This window comes from Eriocheir sinensis, chromosome 33, assembly GCF_024679095.1.
Source record: "Eriocheir sinensis breed Jianghai 21 chromosome 33, ASM2467909v1, whole genome shotgun sequence".
Taxonomy (NCBI): Eukaryota; Metazoa; Arthropoda; class Malacostraca; order Decapoda; family Varunidae; genus Eriocheir; species Eriocheir sinensis.
The window spans coordinates 12,055,894-12,073,393 of NC_066541.1; the positions used below are offsets into that span (position 1 = coordinate 12,055,894).

The window sequence follows — 17,500 nt, forward strand, 5'->3', positions numbered from 1 at the left end:
GTGAGTGAGTTAGTTAATGGAAGGAGGGAGGGAGAGAAGGAGGAAGGGAGGGAGTTTATAGGAGAAAGGGAGAGAGGGTGTATATATGATAGCAGGAAGGATTTTTTTTATGAGGGAGTGAATGAGTGAATGAGTGAGTGAGTGAGTTAATGGAAGGAGGGAGGGTGGTAGGGAGAGAGGGAGGGAAGGAGGAAGGGAGGGAGGGAGAGAGGGAGGGAAGGAGATCTGTAGTTTTGTGGTATTTGCTTGTATTTTCTTGTTTCTTTCCTTTCCTTTCCCATCTTCTTCCTTCCTCTACCTTTCTTTCCCTATCTTCCCTTTCCTCACCTTTTCCTTGCCTTTTCTTCGCTTCCCTTTCCTTTTCTTTCTTTTCCTTTCCTCTCCTTTTTTTTCCTTCTTCCTTCCTTTATCATCCTTTTTCCTTTTTTCATTTTCCTTTATTTTCCTTCCTCATTCAATCTCTTTCTTCCTTTCTTTGCATTTCTTCTTTTCTTCCTTTCCATTCCATTTGCTCCTTTTTCTGTCTCTCATTTTCCATTCCTCTCCTTCTCCTTTACCTTTTTTTCCTTTTATCATTCAATCTCTTTCTTCCTTTCTTTGCATTTCTTCCTTTATTCCTTTCCATTCCCTTTGCTACTTTTTCTTTTTTTCTTTTTCCTTTCCTCTCCTTTCCTTCCTCCCCTTCCTCCCCTTCCTGAACGTGTTTGTACCTTCTCTCTTCCCCTCCGTAATAAGGTAAATTCCTCCCTCATTCCTCCGTCTTTCCTTCCGTTTTTTTCCTCCACTTTCCCTCCCTCGCCTTTTTCTCCTCCTTTTCAAACGTGACTTTACTTTTTTTATTTCTCATTTTCTTTTCTTCTTTTCTTCTTTATTTATTTTTTTCATGTGACTTTATATTTCCTTCTCATTTTCTTTTCCTTTTTTTTTCATTTTCTTCTTTTATGATTTTTCTTTTTTTGTGTCGTTCTCTTTTTCATTTAGTTTATTGCTCGTTTAAGGTCCTCCTCTTCTTCCTCTTTTTCCTCTTCCTACTCCTCCTCTTCCTCCTCCTCCTCCTCCTCCTCCTCTATTTAACTGATCTTCTCGTTATCTCTCTAAGTCCATCGTTACATCATAATACCTTCCTTAATACATCACAAATTCCTTGACATTATCCCCAACCATCACCATCTTCATCACCATCACCACCGCCATCACCATCACCACCACCACTATCACTCACCACTACTTCGTCCATTATCACCCGTCCTCCTCTGCTTCCTTCTCTCTCTCTCTATCTTTTCTTCTTCCCTCCCTCTCTCCCTCCCTCCGTATCTCTCATTATCTGTATCTATCTTTATCTTCACTGTCCCTTTCATCCTCTTTCCTTTCTTACTCTTCTTCTTCTTCCTTCTCTTCCTTTTACCGATGGTCTCCTGCTTCTCATCTTTTATTTCTATCTCCTTCTTACCCTTAGTCTCCCCTTCTCTTCCTTTCTCTTCCTCTCTTCATTCCCCTCTTCCTCCCTTTCGCTAATTCCCTTTCCTTACTTTTCCATTCTTTTACCCCTAGTCTCCCTCTCAACAACTCTCCCTCTCTCTCTTTCCCTCTCCATTCTTCTCTTCCTCCCTTTCACTAACTTCTTACCTCTCTCCCTCTCACCAGTTTTCTCTTTCTCTCCCTCCTTTCCTCTCGTTCTCCATTTCACAAACTATTCTCCTTACCTCTATCTTTTCTCTCCCTCTCCCTCTCACAAACTATCCCTCTCTTCCTCTCCAATCCTCCCTTCCTCCCTTTCATTAATTCTCTTTTCATCTTTCCCTCAATCCTTTAATCCTCTTTTTACTAACTCCTCCTTACCTTTCCCTTCCTTCCCTTACTCTCTACTCCACCATTCTCTCTTCTTCTCCCTCTCAATAACTTCCTCGTCCTTTCTCCTCCCAACTCCGCCTTTCTTTCCTCTCCTTTCCTTTCTTTTTTCTTCTTTTACCCTTACTCTGACAAACTCTCCTTTTCTTTCTCTTCATTCCTCTCTTCGTCCTTTTTACTAACTCCTCCTCCTTGTCTTTCCCTTCTTCCTTTACTCTCTACTTCACCATTCTCTCTTCATCTCGTCCTCCCTTTCAATAACTTCCTTTTCCTTCTCTCCTTCTCCTATTTCACCAACTCTCTCTCTCCCTCCTTCAGGCTTACCTCGACCTGGTGCGTCTGTTCGAGTGGAAATCCTTCTGCATCCTGTACGAAGACAACGACGGCTTGGTGCGTCTTCAGGAGCTGCTCAAGACTCCCTCACCCCACGAGTTCAAGGTCACCATCCGCCAGCTGCCGCACGGGAACGATTACAGGTGGGCGCAGGTGTTGGGAAAGGTGTTAAGAGATGATTAGAGGTGGAGGCAGGTGTTGGGAAAGTGATAATCAGGTGGAGAAGGTTTAAGAGATGGTTATGGTTGAGGACAGGTGGTGGGAAGATGATTAACAGGTGGAAAAGACACTAGAGATGATAAAAGGTGAGCGCAGGTGTAGGGAAGTGGTGCAGGTGGTGGAGAGGTGATAAACAGGTGGAGAAGGTGTTAGAGATGGTTATAGGTGCTCACAGGTGGAGGGAGGGTGATGGCAAGGTGATTAAGGTGTTAAGAGATGATTAGAGGTGGACACAAGTGCTCGGAAAGTGATAAAACAGGTGGAAAAGGTGTTAGAGATGATTGCAGGTAAAAACGGGTGGTAGGAAGATTGTGGAAAGGTGATGTGAAGACGAAAATAGGGGATGGAAAGGAGATCAAGGTAATAAAAAAGATGAAAAGGGGGAGATAATTACCGATAAGAGCAGGTGATGGAAAGGAAGTGTCAAGGTGATGTGAAGAAAAAAATAGGTAATGAGTAGGAGGTGAAAGTGATTAAACAGGTGAAAAAGGTGTTAGAAATTATTAGAGGTGGTCACAGGTGGTGGGGAGATAGTGGACAGGTGATAAAAAGGAGGCGACAGGTGATGAAATGAAGTGAAAGTTACAAATAGGTGGATAATGTGCTAGAGACGATTATAAGAAAGAACAAATTATGGGAAGGTGGTGGAAAAGAGATAACAGGTAGTGAAGGGAAATGAAAATGATAAAAAGGTGGATAATGTGCCAGAGACAATTCTAATTATGAACAGGTGTAGAAAGATAATGGGAAGGGGAAAACAGGTAATGAGAAGGAAATGAAGGTGACAGACAAGGTAGAAAAGGTGTTACAGATTATTAAGGTGAGCGCAGGTAGGTAGTGGAAAAGTGATGGCAAAGAGAAAAGAGGTTGTGAGAAGGAAGTACAGGTTGTGGACAAGGTGGAAAAAGGTGTTACAGATTATTAAGGTGAGCGCAGGTAGGTAGTGGAAAAGTGATGGCAAAGAGAAAGCAGGTTGTGAGAAGGAAGTACAGGTTGTGGACAAGGTGGAAAAAGGTGTTACAGATTATTAAGGTGAGCGCAGGTAGGTAGTGGAAAAGTGATGGCAAAGAGAAAGCAGGTTGTGAGAAGGAAGTACAGGTTGTGGACAAGGTGGAAAAAGGTGTTACAGATTATTAAGGTGAGCGCAGGTAGGTAGTGGAAAAGTGATGGCAAAGAGAAAGCAGGTTGTGAGAAGGAAGTACAGGTTGTGGACAAGGTGGGAAAAGGTGTTACAGATTATTAAGGTGAGCGCAGGTAGGTAGTGGAAAAGTGATGGCAAAGAGAAAACAGGTAATGAGAAGGAAATGAAGGTGACAGACAAGGTAGAAAAGGTGTTACAGATTATTAAGGTGAGCGCAGGTAGGTAGTGGAAAAGTGATGGCAAAGAGAAAAGAGGTAATGAGAAGGAAGTACAGGTTGTGGACAAGGTGGAAAAAGGTGTTACAGATTATTAAGGTGAGCGCAGGTAGGTAGTGGAAAGGTGATGGCAAAGAGAAAGCAGGTTGTGAGAAGGAAGTACAGGTTGTGGACAAGGTGGGAAAAGGTGTTATAGATGAATATAGGTAAGACCAGGTGTTAGAAAGGTGGCGTAGAAATGGGTACAATACTTTCTTGGGTCTGTGCAGTGACAAAGATGCTCCAAGGACTTAGGAACTTACCATACAGAGAAAGATTATAGAAGCTTAATTTGCATTCTTTGGAAAGGCTTAGGCTACGAGTTGATCTAATTAAAGTATGGAGATGGATTAAGGGGACTAAGGAAGGTGATGTTGATTAAGTACTATTGAAAAAGGAAGTCAGGAGCGTTAGCAGTGGGTACAAAGTGAGTATATTGAGTTTCAGGGAGTTAAGTTAAAATCTGATTAGCGATGAGAGTGGCGGGTGAACAAGTTTAGCTGGTATGATTTTGATGCAGATACGAGTGAATTAGGAAAGGTGACATTGATTAAGTGCTATTGAAAAAGGAAGTCAGGAGCGTTAGCAATAGGTGCAAAGTGAGTATATTGAGTTTGAGGGAGTTAAGGTAAAATCTGATTAACGTTGAGAGTTGCGGGTGAAGGGAACAAGTTTAGCTGATACGATTTTGATGCAGACACGAGTGAATTAAGAAAGGTGATTTTAATTACGTAATATTGAAGAAAAAAAATGAAGTCAGAACCATTAACAGTGGGTACAAGTTGAGTTATTCAGATTCAGGAAGGAGTTAAGTCAAAATCTGATTAACGATGAGGGTGGCGGATGAATAGAACGAATATAGCTGGCACGGTTTTGATGTAGATGTGATTGAAAGTTTTAAATGGAGGAGAGACAGAATTATGAAGAGGGAGGATGGATGGTTAATAAATGGTTCATGAGCTACCATTTGAAGGGTGACTGATCTCTTGTAGTACCTTGATTGCCTTGTGTGTGTGTGTGTGTGTGTGTGTGTGTGTGTGTGTGTGTGTGTGTGTGTGTGTGTGTGTGTGTGTTTATAGAAAAGGAGACAGTTCAAAGGCACACACAAAAATAAAAAAAATAATAAAAAAAGCCCGCTAGAAAAAAAAAGCCCTTGTCCTTGTATTGGTCTTGTTTATCATTTAGAGAGAGTATTTATTAGTTTTCAAATAGAGGAAGATAGGAAGGGAAAAGAAGGGAAAAAAAAAGTTGTGTATATTTTCAGATAGAGGGAGATCGGAAGGTAAAAGAAAAGAAAAAAAAGGTTATGTATATTTTCAGAGGGAGATAGAAGGGAGAAGAATAGACCTGAAGGTGTAAATTTTCAAACAGAAGGGAGATTAGAAGGGAGAAGAAAAAGAAAAAAAGAAGGTAGTGTAAATTTTCAGAAAGACAAACAGAAAGAGAAAAGAAAAGAATAAAAGAGTGCTTAAATTTTCAGATAGAAGGAAGATGGTAGGGAAAAGGAACAGAAAAAAAGGGTGTGTGACTTTTCATATATGAGAAGAGAGGAAGGGGAAAGAAAAGACAAAAGGGAAAAGAAAAGATGAAAGGTGGTGTGAATTTCCATACATAAGAAGAGAGGAAGGGAAAAGAAAAGAGGCATAACTTTTTCAATACAAGGAGTTAAGGAAAATAAAATAAAATAAAGAAAAAAGGCGGTGTAAATTTTCATATATAAGAGGAGAGGAAAGGAAAAGAAAAGTGGCATAAATTTTCCGATACAAGGAGATGGGAAGAGAAAATAAAATAAAAGTTAAAAAGTTTGTGCAAATCTGCATGTAAACTTTTGGAGTCATCGCGGGTGCGGGGCGCGTGGGAATGTTCGGCGGGGCGTGGGAAAATTGGAGGCGCGCCCAGAAACTTTGCACGAGGAATATCAGTTTTCACTTTAATGTGATTTCTGTGCATTTTTCTATATTTATTTTCTTATAGTTTAGGCTCATGATGTTCAGTATTAAGTCTACTCTTGCTTGATATTTTGTTTTCCCTTCCTTCTGCCTTCCTGAATTGTTTTTTTAATATTTTTTTTATACGAGGAATTTTAGTTTTCACCCTTAAGCGATTTGTTTTTTTTTCTGTATTTATTTTCTCATAGTTTAGGCTCAAGATGTTCAGTGTTAGGTTTGATCTTACTTGTTGTTTTGCTTTCACTTCCTTCTGCCTTCCTCAATTGATTTATTTTATTTTTTATACGAGGAATATTTGTTTTCCACCACCACCAACAACAACAACTAAAACAACACCTCACCATCGCTTCCCCCCCCCCCCACCACCAGGGAGCTGCTGAAGGAGGTGCGGTCGTCGGGGGAGCAGAACATCATCCTGGACTGCCGCACGGAGAAGGTGGGCGCGGTGCTGAAGCAGGCCCAGCAGATCGACATGATGTCCTCCTTCAACAACTACATCATAACGTCCATGGCGAGTGTCCGGGAGGGGGGGGGAGGGGGGGGGAGGCAGGGGAGGGGGGAATAGGTGAAGAAAGGTATGAAAGGGTGAAGGACGGTCAAAAGAAGGGTGAGGAAATGTAAGGGAAGGGTAAAGAAGGGCAAGGGAAAGATGAGGAAGAATAGGGGAAGAGGTAAAGGGGAGATAAAGGAAAGGGGGAAGAGTAAGGGAGGGTAAGGGAAGGGTGAGGTAGGGTTGTCTAAGGAAAAGGAAGGAGAAGGAGGAGGAGGAGGAGGAGGAGGAGGAGGAGGAGGAGGAGGTGAGGTGAAGAAGAAGAAAAGGGAAGAAGAATGAGGGAGAGGAAGAGGAGGGAGTAAAGGCAAGAGGCGTGAGGGAGATGTGTGTGTGTGTGTGTGTGTGTGTGTGTGTGTGTGTGTGTGAGGAGGAGGGAAGGGAAACGGGTGAGTGAGTGAGCGTGTTTTTTCTCGGACGGAGGCAGTTTTGCTCTCTCTCTCTCTCTCTCTCTCTCTCTCTCTCTCTCTCTCTCTCTCTCTCTCTCTCTCTCCCTTCTCTCCCTTCTCTCTCCTCCCTTCCTCCCTTTCCTCTCTCCCTGTTTGGTTTTCCTCTTTCCTCCAAATCAGAAAGTTAATCATGTTTGTCTTGTTTGTGTGTTTGTTTGTGTGTGTGTGTGTGTGTGTGTGTGTGTGTGTGTGTGTGTGTGTGTGTGTGTGTGTGTAAGGAGGACCACCGAAAAACAGACACAGACAGAACGAGCCATAAGCCGCATCTTTTACAATAACATCACCCTCTTTATCTCTCTCTCTCTCTCTCTCTCTCTCTCTCTCTCTCTCTCTCTCTCTCTCGCTGATGGTCGTAAGCCAGCTGTCAATATATCGCTCTTTTGACGTGTTGAGAGAGAGAGAGAGAGAGAGAGAGAGAGAGAGAGAGAGAGAGAGAGAGAGAGAGAGAGAGAGAGAGAGAGAGAGAGAGAGAGAGAGAGAGAGAGAGAGAGAGAGACTGACTTCACTTCCATACTTCTCCTCCATGCGATTTGGAGATAAAAACTTTTCCTCCTTTCTCTCCTCCACTTGGAGATAAAAGAAAAAACTTCCCTCCTTCCCTCCCATTACCTTGTTGACCACGAGAGAGAAAGAGAGAGGGTGAGGGAGAGGGAGAGGGAGAGGGAGCGGGAGAGGGAGCGGGAGAGGGAGAGGGAGAGGAAGAGGGAGAGAGAGAGAGAGAGAGAGAGAGAGAGAGAGAGAGAGAGAGAGAGAGAGAGAGGAAATATATAGGCAACCCTCCCATGCCTCTATGGTAATTTCTCTTCCCTTTCCTTCCCTTTGCCCTATCCATTTTCCCCTCCCTTTCCTTGCCTTCTCTTCTCTTCCCTTCCCTTCTCTTCTGCTTCCCTTCCCTACTCTTTCTTTTTTTTCTTTTCCCTCACATTAATCATAGACCATCCTTCCACCCTTCCCTTCCCTTCCCTTCCCTTCCCTTCCCTTCCTTCCCTTTTTTTTATCTTCCCTTCCCTTCCCTTCCCTGCCCTTCCCTTCCATTCCCTGCCCTTCCCTTTTCCTTCCCTTCCCTTTCCTTTCCTTTCCTTTCCTGCCCTTCCCTTCCCTTCCCTTCTCTTCCCTTCCCTTCCTTTTCCTTCCCTTCCCTGCCCTTCCCTTTCCTTTCCTTCCCTTTCCTTTCCTTTCGTTCCCTTCCCTTCCCTTCCCTTCCCTTCTCTTCATATCAGACAATATCGGCAACCCTTCGACCTTACCTTGCCTTACCTTATCCTACTTTACTTTACCATACCTTACCTTACCTAACCTCACCGTACCTTAAATTCGCTTAACCTCCTTATATTCCCTTCCCTTCCCTTCCCTGCCCTTCTCTTACACTCATTCCCTAACCCTTCATCTCTTCTTCCCTTCCCTTCCGTTCCCTTACACTCATTTCCTAACCCACCATCTCTCCTTCCCTTCCCAGGACTTGCATTTAGTTGACCTCGAGGACTTCAAATACAGCGGCTCAAACGTCACAGCTCTCCGCCTGATTGACCCTGGCCGGGAGGATGTGAAGGCGCTGGTCGACACGTGGCGGCAGGGGCGCGTCATGGCCACCAACAGGCTGTCCGACGGTGACCCCATCCTGAAGGTAAATGACTGGGGGAGCCGCGGAGGCCTGGGTATATATAGGGGACGGAGGTGCGGCGTTGAGGGTATACAGATATTTTTTTACAGTAAAGGAGGCAGCTCAAGGGAAAAAAAGAAATTGTGAGGAAAAAACCCGCTAATCGCTGCTCCTTTACGTTGCTTAGGTGAAGGTCGAGTTTGGGGAACATGCTTATCTACGCGTGGCCTCAGTGCTCATTCTCCGTCACATTGCCCCTGAGCATGTGGTGGGTGTGACGTCCGGGTTATCACAGTTTGCCTTCCTCAGGTTTCGCCAGGTACCCATTTCTCGATCAGCCCGAAAGGGAGGATGAGAAGCTGGGGTGGTCTGTGCGGCGACTGTCCGGGCCGGGATTCGAACCCACGCACTCGGATTCGTAGCTAGGCGTGTTAACCATTACCCCACGAAGGCCTTGGAGTTTACATAGGGAGGTATAGGAAATTTTGTTTAGGGTGGGAGAGTATATAGTTTAGGGTTTAGGGTGTGGTGTTCATTGAGGGTATAGGGTAGTTAGGTGAGGTTTGTTTAGGGTATAGGGTAGTTAGGTGAGGTTTGTTTAGGGTATAGGGTAGTTAGGTGATGTTTGTTTAGGGTATAGGGTAGTTAGATGATGTTTGTTTAGGGTATAGGGTAGTTAGGTGATGTTTGTTTAGGGTATAGGGTAGTTAGGTGATGTTTGTTTAGGGTATAGGGTAGTTAGATGATGTTTGTTTAGGGTATAGGGTAGTTAGATGATGTTTGTTTAGGGTATAGGGTAGTTAGGTGAGGTTTGTTTAGGGTATAGGGTAGTTAGATGATGTTTGTTTAGGGTATAGGGTAGTTAGATGATGTTTGTTTAGTAGTTAGATGATGTTTGTTTAGGGTATAGGGTAGTTAGGTGAGGTTTGTTTAGGGTATAGGGTAGTTAGATGATGTTTGTTTAGGGTATAGGGTAGTTAGATGATGTTTGTTTAGGGTATAGGGTAGTTAGATGATGTTTGTTTAGGGTATAGGGTAGTTAGGTGATGTTTGTTTAGGGTATAGGGTAGTTAGGTGAGGTTTGTTTAGGGTATAGGGTAGTTAGGTGAGGTTTGTTTAGGGTATAGGGTAGTTAGGTGAGGTTTGTTTAGGGTATTGAATTGTTTCGTTCGGTATAAGGTAGAAAGAGTTATAGGGTTAGGAGACAGTGACATGAAGGGACGTTAAACTCACACCTTTGATTAACACACTATTCTGTTGTTATTATTATTATTATTATTATTATTATTATTATTATTATTATTATTATTATTATTATTATTATTATTATTATTAGTGGTTCCCTTTTTATCGTGTTTTGCATTATTATCTCTGTTTTATTTTCTCGATATTTTTTATTATTTTCTTAACGCACCAGTTTATTTAATCGTTCCTGTGTTTGTTTGTTCAGTGTTTTTCCACCACATACCTCCAAAACTCACTTTAGACTCCAGTTGTTTGTTTTCCTTCCTTTTACCTTTCTTTCGTTATTTTTGTACTCACACCCACACCCGTCCCGGCGGCCCTGACCAACACAGTCCTCACCAGATGGCAGCAGCTCCGCCACACCGCTCCCTTAGGCCTTGTTTTGCTGTCACGATAAAGGAGTTAGAGATGGAACAAAACTCTCGGGGCTCACCCACCCACATTTGAATAGGCCTTCGTAGAGGTTGTTGCGGGTGTTTCCTTGGGTGGTTTTATGGGCCTAGTGATAGTATGAGAAGACTTGCACTATGAATGTGATAAAACGCCCATGGAAACCCGACTAAGCTCTTGTGGCCTTTGGAAATTGTTGTTGTTTCGGGCACCCACATTTGATAAGGCTTTCATAGAAGTTATTATGGGTGTTTCCATGGGTGATGTTGTGGGTGTTTCCATGGGTTGTTTTATGGGCCTAGTGATAGTTTAACAAGGCTTCTGCTGTGATAAAACGCCCATGAGAACCCGACTGATCCCCTTTGTGGCCTTGGGAAATAGTTTGTATGGGAGCCGGAAGCGTTTGAGAAGGTGAGGATTGCTGTGTTCAGATACGCTGGGACGGAACGTAATAATTGTAATGATAATAATGATAAATTCCTCAAAGCACCTTATGGATAAAATGTCACTGCACTTATTACAACTATATAAATACAAATCACTTTATTATCTCCACAGACTTGTATATAATTAGCATTCTTTTGCATCCTCTAAATAATCATCTGGATAGTCATACACGTTTAAATATCCCCTTTTTTTCCTTTTTACCTGTTAATGATATAAGTAAACAAACACCTTCCATTCACCCGTCTCAATAATAATAGTAATAATCATCATAAATATCCCCTATTTTTCCTCTCTTCCTGGTGATGATATAGGTAAACAAGCACCTTCCATTCACCTGTCTCAATAATAATAGTAATAATCATCATAAATATCCCCTATTTTTCCTCTCTACCTGGTGATGATATAGGTAAACAAACACCTTCCATTCACCTGTCTCAATAATAATAGTAATAATCATCATAATAATACTCTCCCACCTGTGTTCCCCTGTGAAGAAAGTCCATCTCACCTGTTACCTTTTTTGCCACCTGTTTTTCACCTGGCTCTAATGGATGTCTTTTTACCTGTGTCTGGAATTCCCATTTTTCTCGTGTGTGTAACTCATGTTTCTCTTCCGTTCTGCAGCAGAGGGATGTATCTTTCTGGACGGTAAGGAATCTCTCTCTTTTTCTCACTTTCTTTCTCGGAGGCCAGAGTCTAAAGTCCAACGCAATGGTTTTATAATTTCCTAAGTCATCCGAGTCCCCAACGGCTGTTTTCCATTATCAAGAGGTCGGTTATTGCCAACTAAAAAAACAACGACAGCCTCTAAACTATTTTCCACTTTTTTATCAATTATTTCCAACTAAAAACACAACTGCTGCCTCAGAACTGTTTTCCGCCTCATATCAGTTATTGCCAACTCGAGAAAAACAATGGCAACCTCTCAAATGTTTCTCGCTTCCTTGAATTTCACACATTTCACTTCTCATTACTATTATTTGCGCTCTACTAAAGTTAACAGGAAAATTAATATGCAGGAGGTAGTTATTAACCCGTAAAAATGGTTCCTGGAAAACATGATATTGGTGGAACCGATCTCAAGGGAATGGCGAAGGAAGGGTAGCCAGTAACATCGGAGCAAGAGATTAATATGGATTTTTACACATAACAAGGCTTCAGTAATCTCTGGTATAGTATTCCCGTGCTTGTTCGCTTCCCTATAACCAACCCAATACCATACCAGAAGCTTTTTACCGTTATGATCTTCCGTACTTGAGAGAAAACCAAAACAAACCAGACGAAGCCATTCTGTTGGACTCTAAGCACTGGTCCCCTTGTGTCCCTTCTCCTTCCCTCTTCCTTCCTTCACTCGCTTCTTCCCTCCTTCCCTCCCTGTGTTTGTCGATTGTCCTTTGTTTCCGTTGGTGACGTCATCGATACAAGCAAGCAAGCCATGACGTCATCAGAAAAAAAGGAACCGAAAGAAACAAAGAAAAAGAGAGAAATAGAGAGAGATTGATGATTTTTTTTTTTGCGTTCGATTTTTTTGAGATAGAAAGATGCACAACCTGAGAAAGAGAAGAAATATTGAGAGAGAGAGAGAGAGAGAGAGAGAGATGATTAGGAAGGGAAGGAGGAAAATAAGAAGAAGAGAAGAAAAAAGACAGTAAGGAAAATAAATGAAAAAAAAACAAAGAACAGGAATTTAGAAAGGAAGGAAAATATAAAAGAAAGGAAGAAAGAGACAAAAACAGGCAGATAAATTTATAGGTAGATAGATAGACACAGAGAGAGAGAGAGAGAGAGAGAGAGAGAGAGAGAGAGAGAGAGAGAGAGAGAGAGAGAGAGAGAGAGAGAGAGAGAGAGAGAGAGAGAGAGAGAGAGAGAGAGAGAGAGAGAGAGGTCCCACGGGGGATTAAGGAAGGTCGTTATAGATCAGGGGAGAAAGAAAGGTAAGGAAGAAGAAAAAGAATGGGAGGGATGAGAAATAGGGAGACAAAGGAAAAAAGATTAAGAGATAAGAAGGTAGGAATACAAAGGAGATAGATAGAGAGGAAGCAGGGTAGGGAGGAAGGGAGGAAAATAAATACAAGAAAATGAAAGAAAAATAGAAAAGGGAGACTAGGGTGAAAGAGGAAAAGAAAGAAAAGGCGATAAGTAGAATACAGATAAGAGGATAAATAGGAAGAGAAAGAGTAAGGCAGGAAGACTGGAAGAAAGAGAAATAGGAATAAAGGAGGAAAGAGATGAAAAAAAGGAAAACTGTAAGAAAAAAAGAAACAGAAACGAATTAGAAAAGAAAGAAAGAACAGGAAGACAGAGATAAAGACAATTAAAAAGAGAGTAGGAAGGAGAGAACAGGAAAAATATGGAAAACGAGAAATAGAAAAAATATAAAGAGAGGAAGAAAATAATAATGAAGGAAAAGAGAGAGAGAGAGAGAGAGAGAGAGAGAGAGAGAGAGAGAGAGAGAGAGAGAGAGAGAGAGAGAGAGAGAGAGAGAGAGAGAGATTTTCACGCAATTGGCAATGCTTCGGTCTTCCTCAGGCTGTTGCATTCCGCTACAGCCATTGAAAGCCCAACACTATGACCAACTGTAACATTAAACCAGCCAGCCAATCAGCCATTTAGCCATACCCAGCCAACCATTAAACCACTCAGCCATACCCAAAAAACCTCTCATTAAACCAACTCAGCCAACCAGTCAGCCATAACCACTCAAACTTTCAGCCATACTCACCTATATCCATTCACCCATTCAGCCATACTCAGCCATAGTCGTTCACCCATTCAGCCATACTCAGCCATATCCATTCACCCACTCAACCATATTCAGCCATAGCCATTCACCCATTCAGCCATACTCAGCCATACCCAGTCACCCATTAAGCCGTACTCAGCCATAACCATTCACCCACTCAACCATACTCAGCCATAGCCATTCACCCATATTCAGCCATACCCTCTCAGACATGCCCAGCCAACTAACCATTTAATCAGCCATATAAGCCATGCAGCCATTTTTTTAGCCATCCAGCCATATTTAGTCAGCCAATGAGCCACTTACACACACACACACACACACACACACACACACACACACACACACACACACAAGCTAGTCATAATCATCAGCAATAATTAATTCATTTTTTTTGTATTACATTAATTGCTGCGTGTTTTTATTTATTTTTTGCTATTTTTTTGTATTAGCATTCATCAAAGCTCTTTTTACTTACTGTTTGCGTTTTTTTTTCTCTCTTTTACTGACCTTTTTTTTTCTTTGGTGCGTGTGTGTTTAGTTTTTGTTTGTTTGTTTTTTATTTCATCTTCGAATGCGCGTGTCCAGCTCTAAACAGCCAATCACGAGGGGCCTGCACGGGGTGGCGCGCGTTGATTGGTTCATTTTCTCCTCCAATCAGAATTCTTTTAAAAACTGTATCGTCGTTTTTTTTCTGTTGTCGACTTTTATTATTTTGTTCTATCCAGCGAGTTGGCATACACGTCCACATCTAAGCTTTAAAACACGAGGGGAGTTTATTTAATTTGCTTGATCTGACAGTAAAAAAAATCGTTTGTCTTCTGTTTTGGCGATGCGGAGTTAAGTTCGTGTTCCTGGTTTCTGTTCTTAATACAAAATTCGAATGTTTTTTTGTTTTTTTACGTCTATGTGTTGTCAAATTTATGTTCTTTATGATTTCTGTGATTTATATAATATCGTATTTTTTTTTCATTGGTCTGGAGCTAAATTTGCGTTCTTGTTTTTTGTTCTTTATACAAAATTCGAATGTTTTTTTTGTTTTTTCACGTCTATGTGTTGCCTAATTTATGTTCTTTATGATTATGTGATTTATATAATATCGTAATTTTTTTCATTGATATGGAGCTTAAATTTGTGTTCTTGGTTTCTGTTCTTTACACAAAATTCGAATGTTTTTTTGTTTTTTCACGTCTGTGTGTTGCCTAATTTATGTTCCTTATGATTTATGTGATTTATACAATATCCTATTTTTTTTTTATTGATGTGGAGCTAAATTTGTGTTCTTGGTTTCTTTTCTTTATATAAATTGTGCGTCTTTTGTTTTTTTTTCACATTAAGGCGGAACAAATTCGTATCCTTCGTGATTTCCATTTTTTATACTAAATGCGCATCTTGTTTTGACGTTCTTCGTTTCTTTTCTTTACACAATATGCTCATCTATTGTTTTTCACGGAGCTAAATTTGTTTACTTTATATCTATTTTAATACGTAATTGCGCGTCTTTTCTTTTCGCCACATTGCCAGCTAAAATTGTTCTTTATTTCTGTTCTTTATATGTAAATGCGCACCTTTTGTTTCCACGTTGAGGCGGAGCTAAATTTGTCTACTTTATATCTATTTTAATACGTAATTGCACGTCTTTTCTTTTCGCTTCATTGCCCAACTAAAATTGTTCTTTATTTCTGTTCTTTATATGTAAATGCGCACCTTTTGTTTCCACGTTGAGGCGGAGCTAAATTTGTCTACTTTATATCTATTTTAATACGTAATTGCGCGTCTTTTCTTTTCGCCTCATTGCCCAGATAAAATTGTTCTTTGTTTCTGTTCCTATACGTAAATGCGCACTTTTGTTTCCACGTTGAGGCGGAGCTAAATTTGTCTACTTTATATCTATTTTGATACGTAATTGCGCGTCTTTTCTTTTCGCCTCATTGCCCAGATAAAATTGTTCTTTATTTCTGTTCTTTATATGTAAATGCACACTTTTGTTTCTACGTTGAGGCGGAGCTAAATTTGTGTACATTATATCTGTTTTAATATGTAATTGCGCGTCTTTTCTTTTCGCCTCATTGCCCAGATAAAATTGTTCTTTATTTCTGTTCTTTATATGTAAATGCACACTTTTGTTTCCACGTTGAGGCGGAGCTAAATTTGTCTACTTTATATCTATTTTAATACGTAATTGCGCGTCTTTTCTTTTCGCCTCATTGCCCAGATAAAAAAATTCTTTGTTTCTGTTCCTATACGTAAATGCGCACCTTTTGTTTCCACGTTGAGACGGAGCTAAATTTGTCTACTTTATAATTATCTATTTTAATACGTAATTGCGCGTCTTTTCTTTCCGCCACATTGCCCAGCTAAAAATGTTCTTTGTTTCTGTTCCTACACGTAAATGCGCACCTTTTGTTTCCACGTTGAGGCGGAGCTAAATTTGCATTCTTCTTTATGATTTCTATTCTTCGTACCTTAATGCGCATTGCCTCTCGCCCGTCTCTGCGATATGATCTCAACCTCCGCGCTGCCTCTCTCTTGATATGTTAATGAGCAAATCAGCGACGAGGCCCGAGAAAAGAGGAGAGAGAAGATGCATGTAACGGCTTTCCCAAACATAATACTTGTACTTTATCGCCCCCCACTAACGCTAAAATAATAATAGTATGAATAATGATAAAAAGAATTGTAATGATGGTAATAATAGCGATAATAATAAAGGACGGTGAGAAAATAGTAGTAGTAGTAGTAGTAGTAGTAGTAGTAGTAGTAGTAGTAGTAATAATAATAATAGTAACAGCAATAAGGATACTACTACTACTACTACTACTACTACTACTACTACCATCACCACCACCACTACTACTACGACTACTACTACTACCACCACCACCACTAATGCTAATATAATAATAATAGAAATAACACGAAGCCATAAACAAAATTGGACCTAAGTTTAAAGCGACTGAAAAACGATTTGAATAAAGTGAAAAGGTGACAGCCCCGTTGCTATCCTTGCGTTCCTATTGGTCGAGCCCTTGCCAACACCACCTGTCCCAGCCAATCACATCCCTCGCTGCTCATGATGTCACACCAGCACCACCACCACCTCCACCTCCATCACCACCTCCACCTCCATCACCACCATCACCTCCATCACCACCACTATCACCACCTTCATTATCACAGCTCCGCCAAGACCTCCTACAGCGATGAGAATAATTGAAGTAGTAGTAGTAGTAGTAGTAGTAGTAGTAGTAGTAGTAGTAGTAGTAGTAGTAGTAGTAGTAGTAGTAGTAGTAGTAGTAGTAGTCATAGAAGTAGTAGTAGTAGTAGTAGTAGTAGAAGTAGTAGTAGTAATAGCAGTAGTAGTAATATTTGCACACAGAAACTCAGACAAACAAACAGACAGGTAAACAGAACGAGACATACATACATACATACATACATACATACAGCCACACAGCCAGCCAGCCAGACAGACAGACCTACAGACATATAGTCACGCTCACAGTCAGACACACACAGCCAGACGAACTCCCAGACAGACAGACAGACAGACACAGACCTACAGACAGACAGACACCCTCACAGTCAGACGAACTCCCACACAGACAGAGAAACAGAGAGACGGACAGCAGACAGATCACGTCCTACGAAAGAACATTAAGATTTATTGACCGGAATTTATTACATTTCGACTCAGGAGGGGGACGAAGGGGGGTAGGGGGAGGGGGGCGAGGGGGGGAAGGTGAGGGGGGCGAGGGGGGGAAGGGGGAGGGAGGCGAGGGGGGGAAAGAGGAGCGGGGGTGTCGAGAAGGTGCTATGTCGAACTTGTCACATCACATTAACGCTTGTACTGTGGCCGAGAGAGAGAGAGAGAGAGAGAGAGAGAGAGAGAGAGAGAGAGAGAGAGAGAGAGAGAGAGAGAGAGAGAGAGAGAGAGAGAGAGAGAGAGAGAGAGAGAGAGAGTGTGTGTTAATTGTATACGTGATTGAGTGTTGTGTGCAAGCATTGAAAAAGGGTTCGTGTATGTGTGTGTGTGTGTGTGTGTGTGTGTGTGTGTGTGTGTGTGTGTGTGTGTGTGTGTGTGTGTGTTTCAATATATTCACCTGCCCATCCATCATTTTCACCTATTATTAAATTTATCATTCTCTCTCTCTCTCTCTCTCTCTCTCTCTCTCTCTTTTATAAACCTTTCCCGACACTTCCTGTCTAATTTTTTTCTCTCTGTTTTTCTTCCTGTTGAAATACACTTTTATGAAGCCTGACACGTTCATTCTTTTGAGAGAGAGAGAGAGAGAGAGAGAGAGAGAGAGAGAGAGAGAGAGAGAGAGAGAG

General features: G+C 41.4%; 1 protein-coding gene and 1 long non-coding RNA gene across 7 annotated transcripts in view; both read left to right on the forward strand.

Moving 5' to 3' along the window:
- Positions 1 to 17,500, forward strand: part of LOC127006744 (glutamate receptor ionotropic, kainate 2-like) — a 96,604-nt gene that overhangs the window by 53,023 nt on the left and 26,081 nt on the right. For 3 of the 4 annotated variants that reach the window (XR_007759720.1, XM_050877029.1, XM_050877030.1), the window contains 4 exons: positions 2,167 to 2,324; positions 6,114 to 6,255; positions 8,200 to 8,367; positions 11,050 to 11,073. Coding sequence is in view for 3 of the 4 variants with exons in the window: in XM_050877029.1 (XP_050732986.1) it covers positions 2,167 to 2,324; positions 6,114 to 6,255; positions 8,200 to 8,367; positions 11,050 to 11,073 (492 nt within the window). In the remaining variant the exon portion in view is untranslated. The remainder of the gene's footprint in view (positions 1 to 2,166; positions 2,325 to 6,113; positions 6,256 to 8,199; positions 8,368 to 11,049; positions 11,074 to 17,500) is intronic. The other variant, XM_050877031.1, reaches the window with a different exon arrangement.
- Positions 8,378 to 9,589, forward strand: LOC127006753 (uncharacterized). 3 transcript variants are annotated; one of them, XR_007759738.1, is made up of 3 exons: positions 8,378 to 9,214; positions 9,268 to 9,360; positions 9,454 to 9,589. It is a non-coding gene; the product is annotated as an uncharacterized LOC127006753 (long non-coding RNA). The 3 variants fall into 3 exon arrangements; XR_007759739.1 differs by having other exon boundaries at positions 9,268 to 9,329; XR_007759740.1 differs by having other exon boundaries at positions 8,378 to 9,183.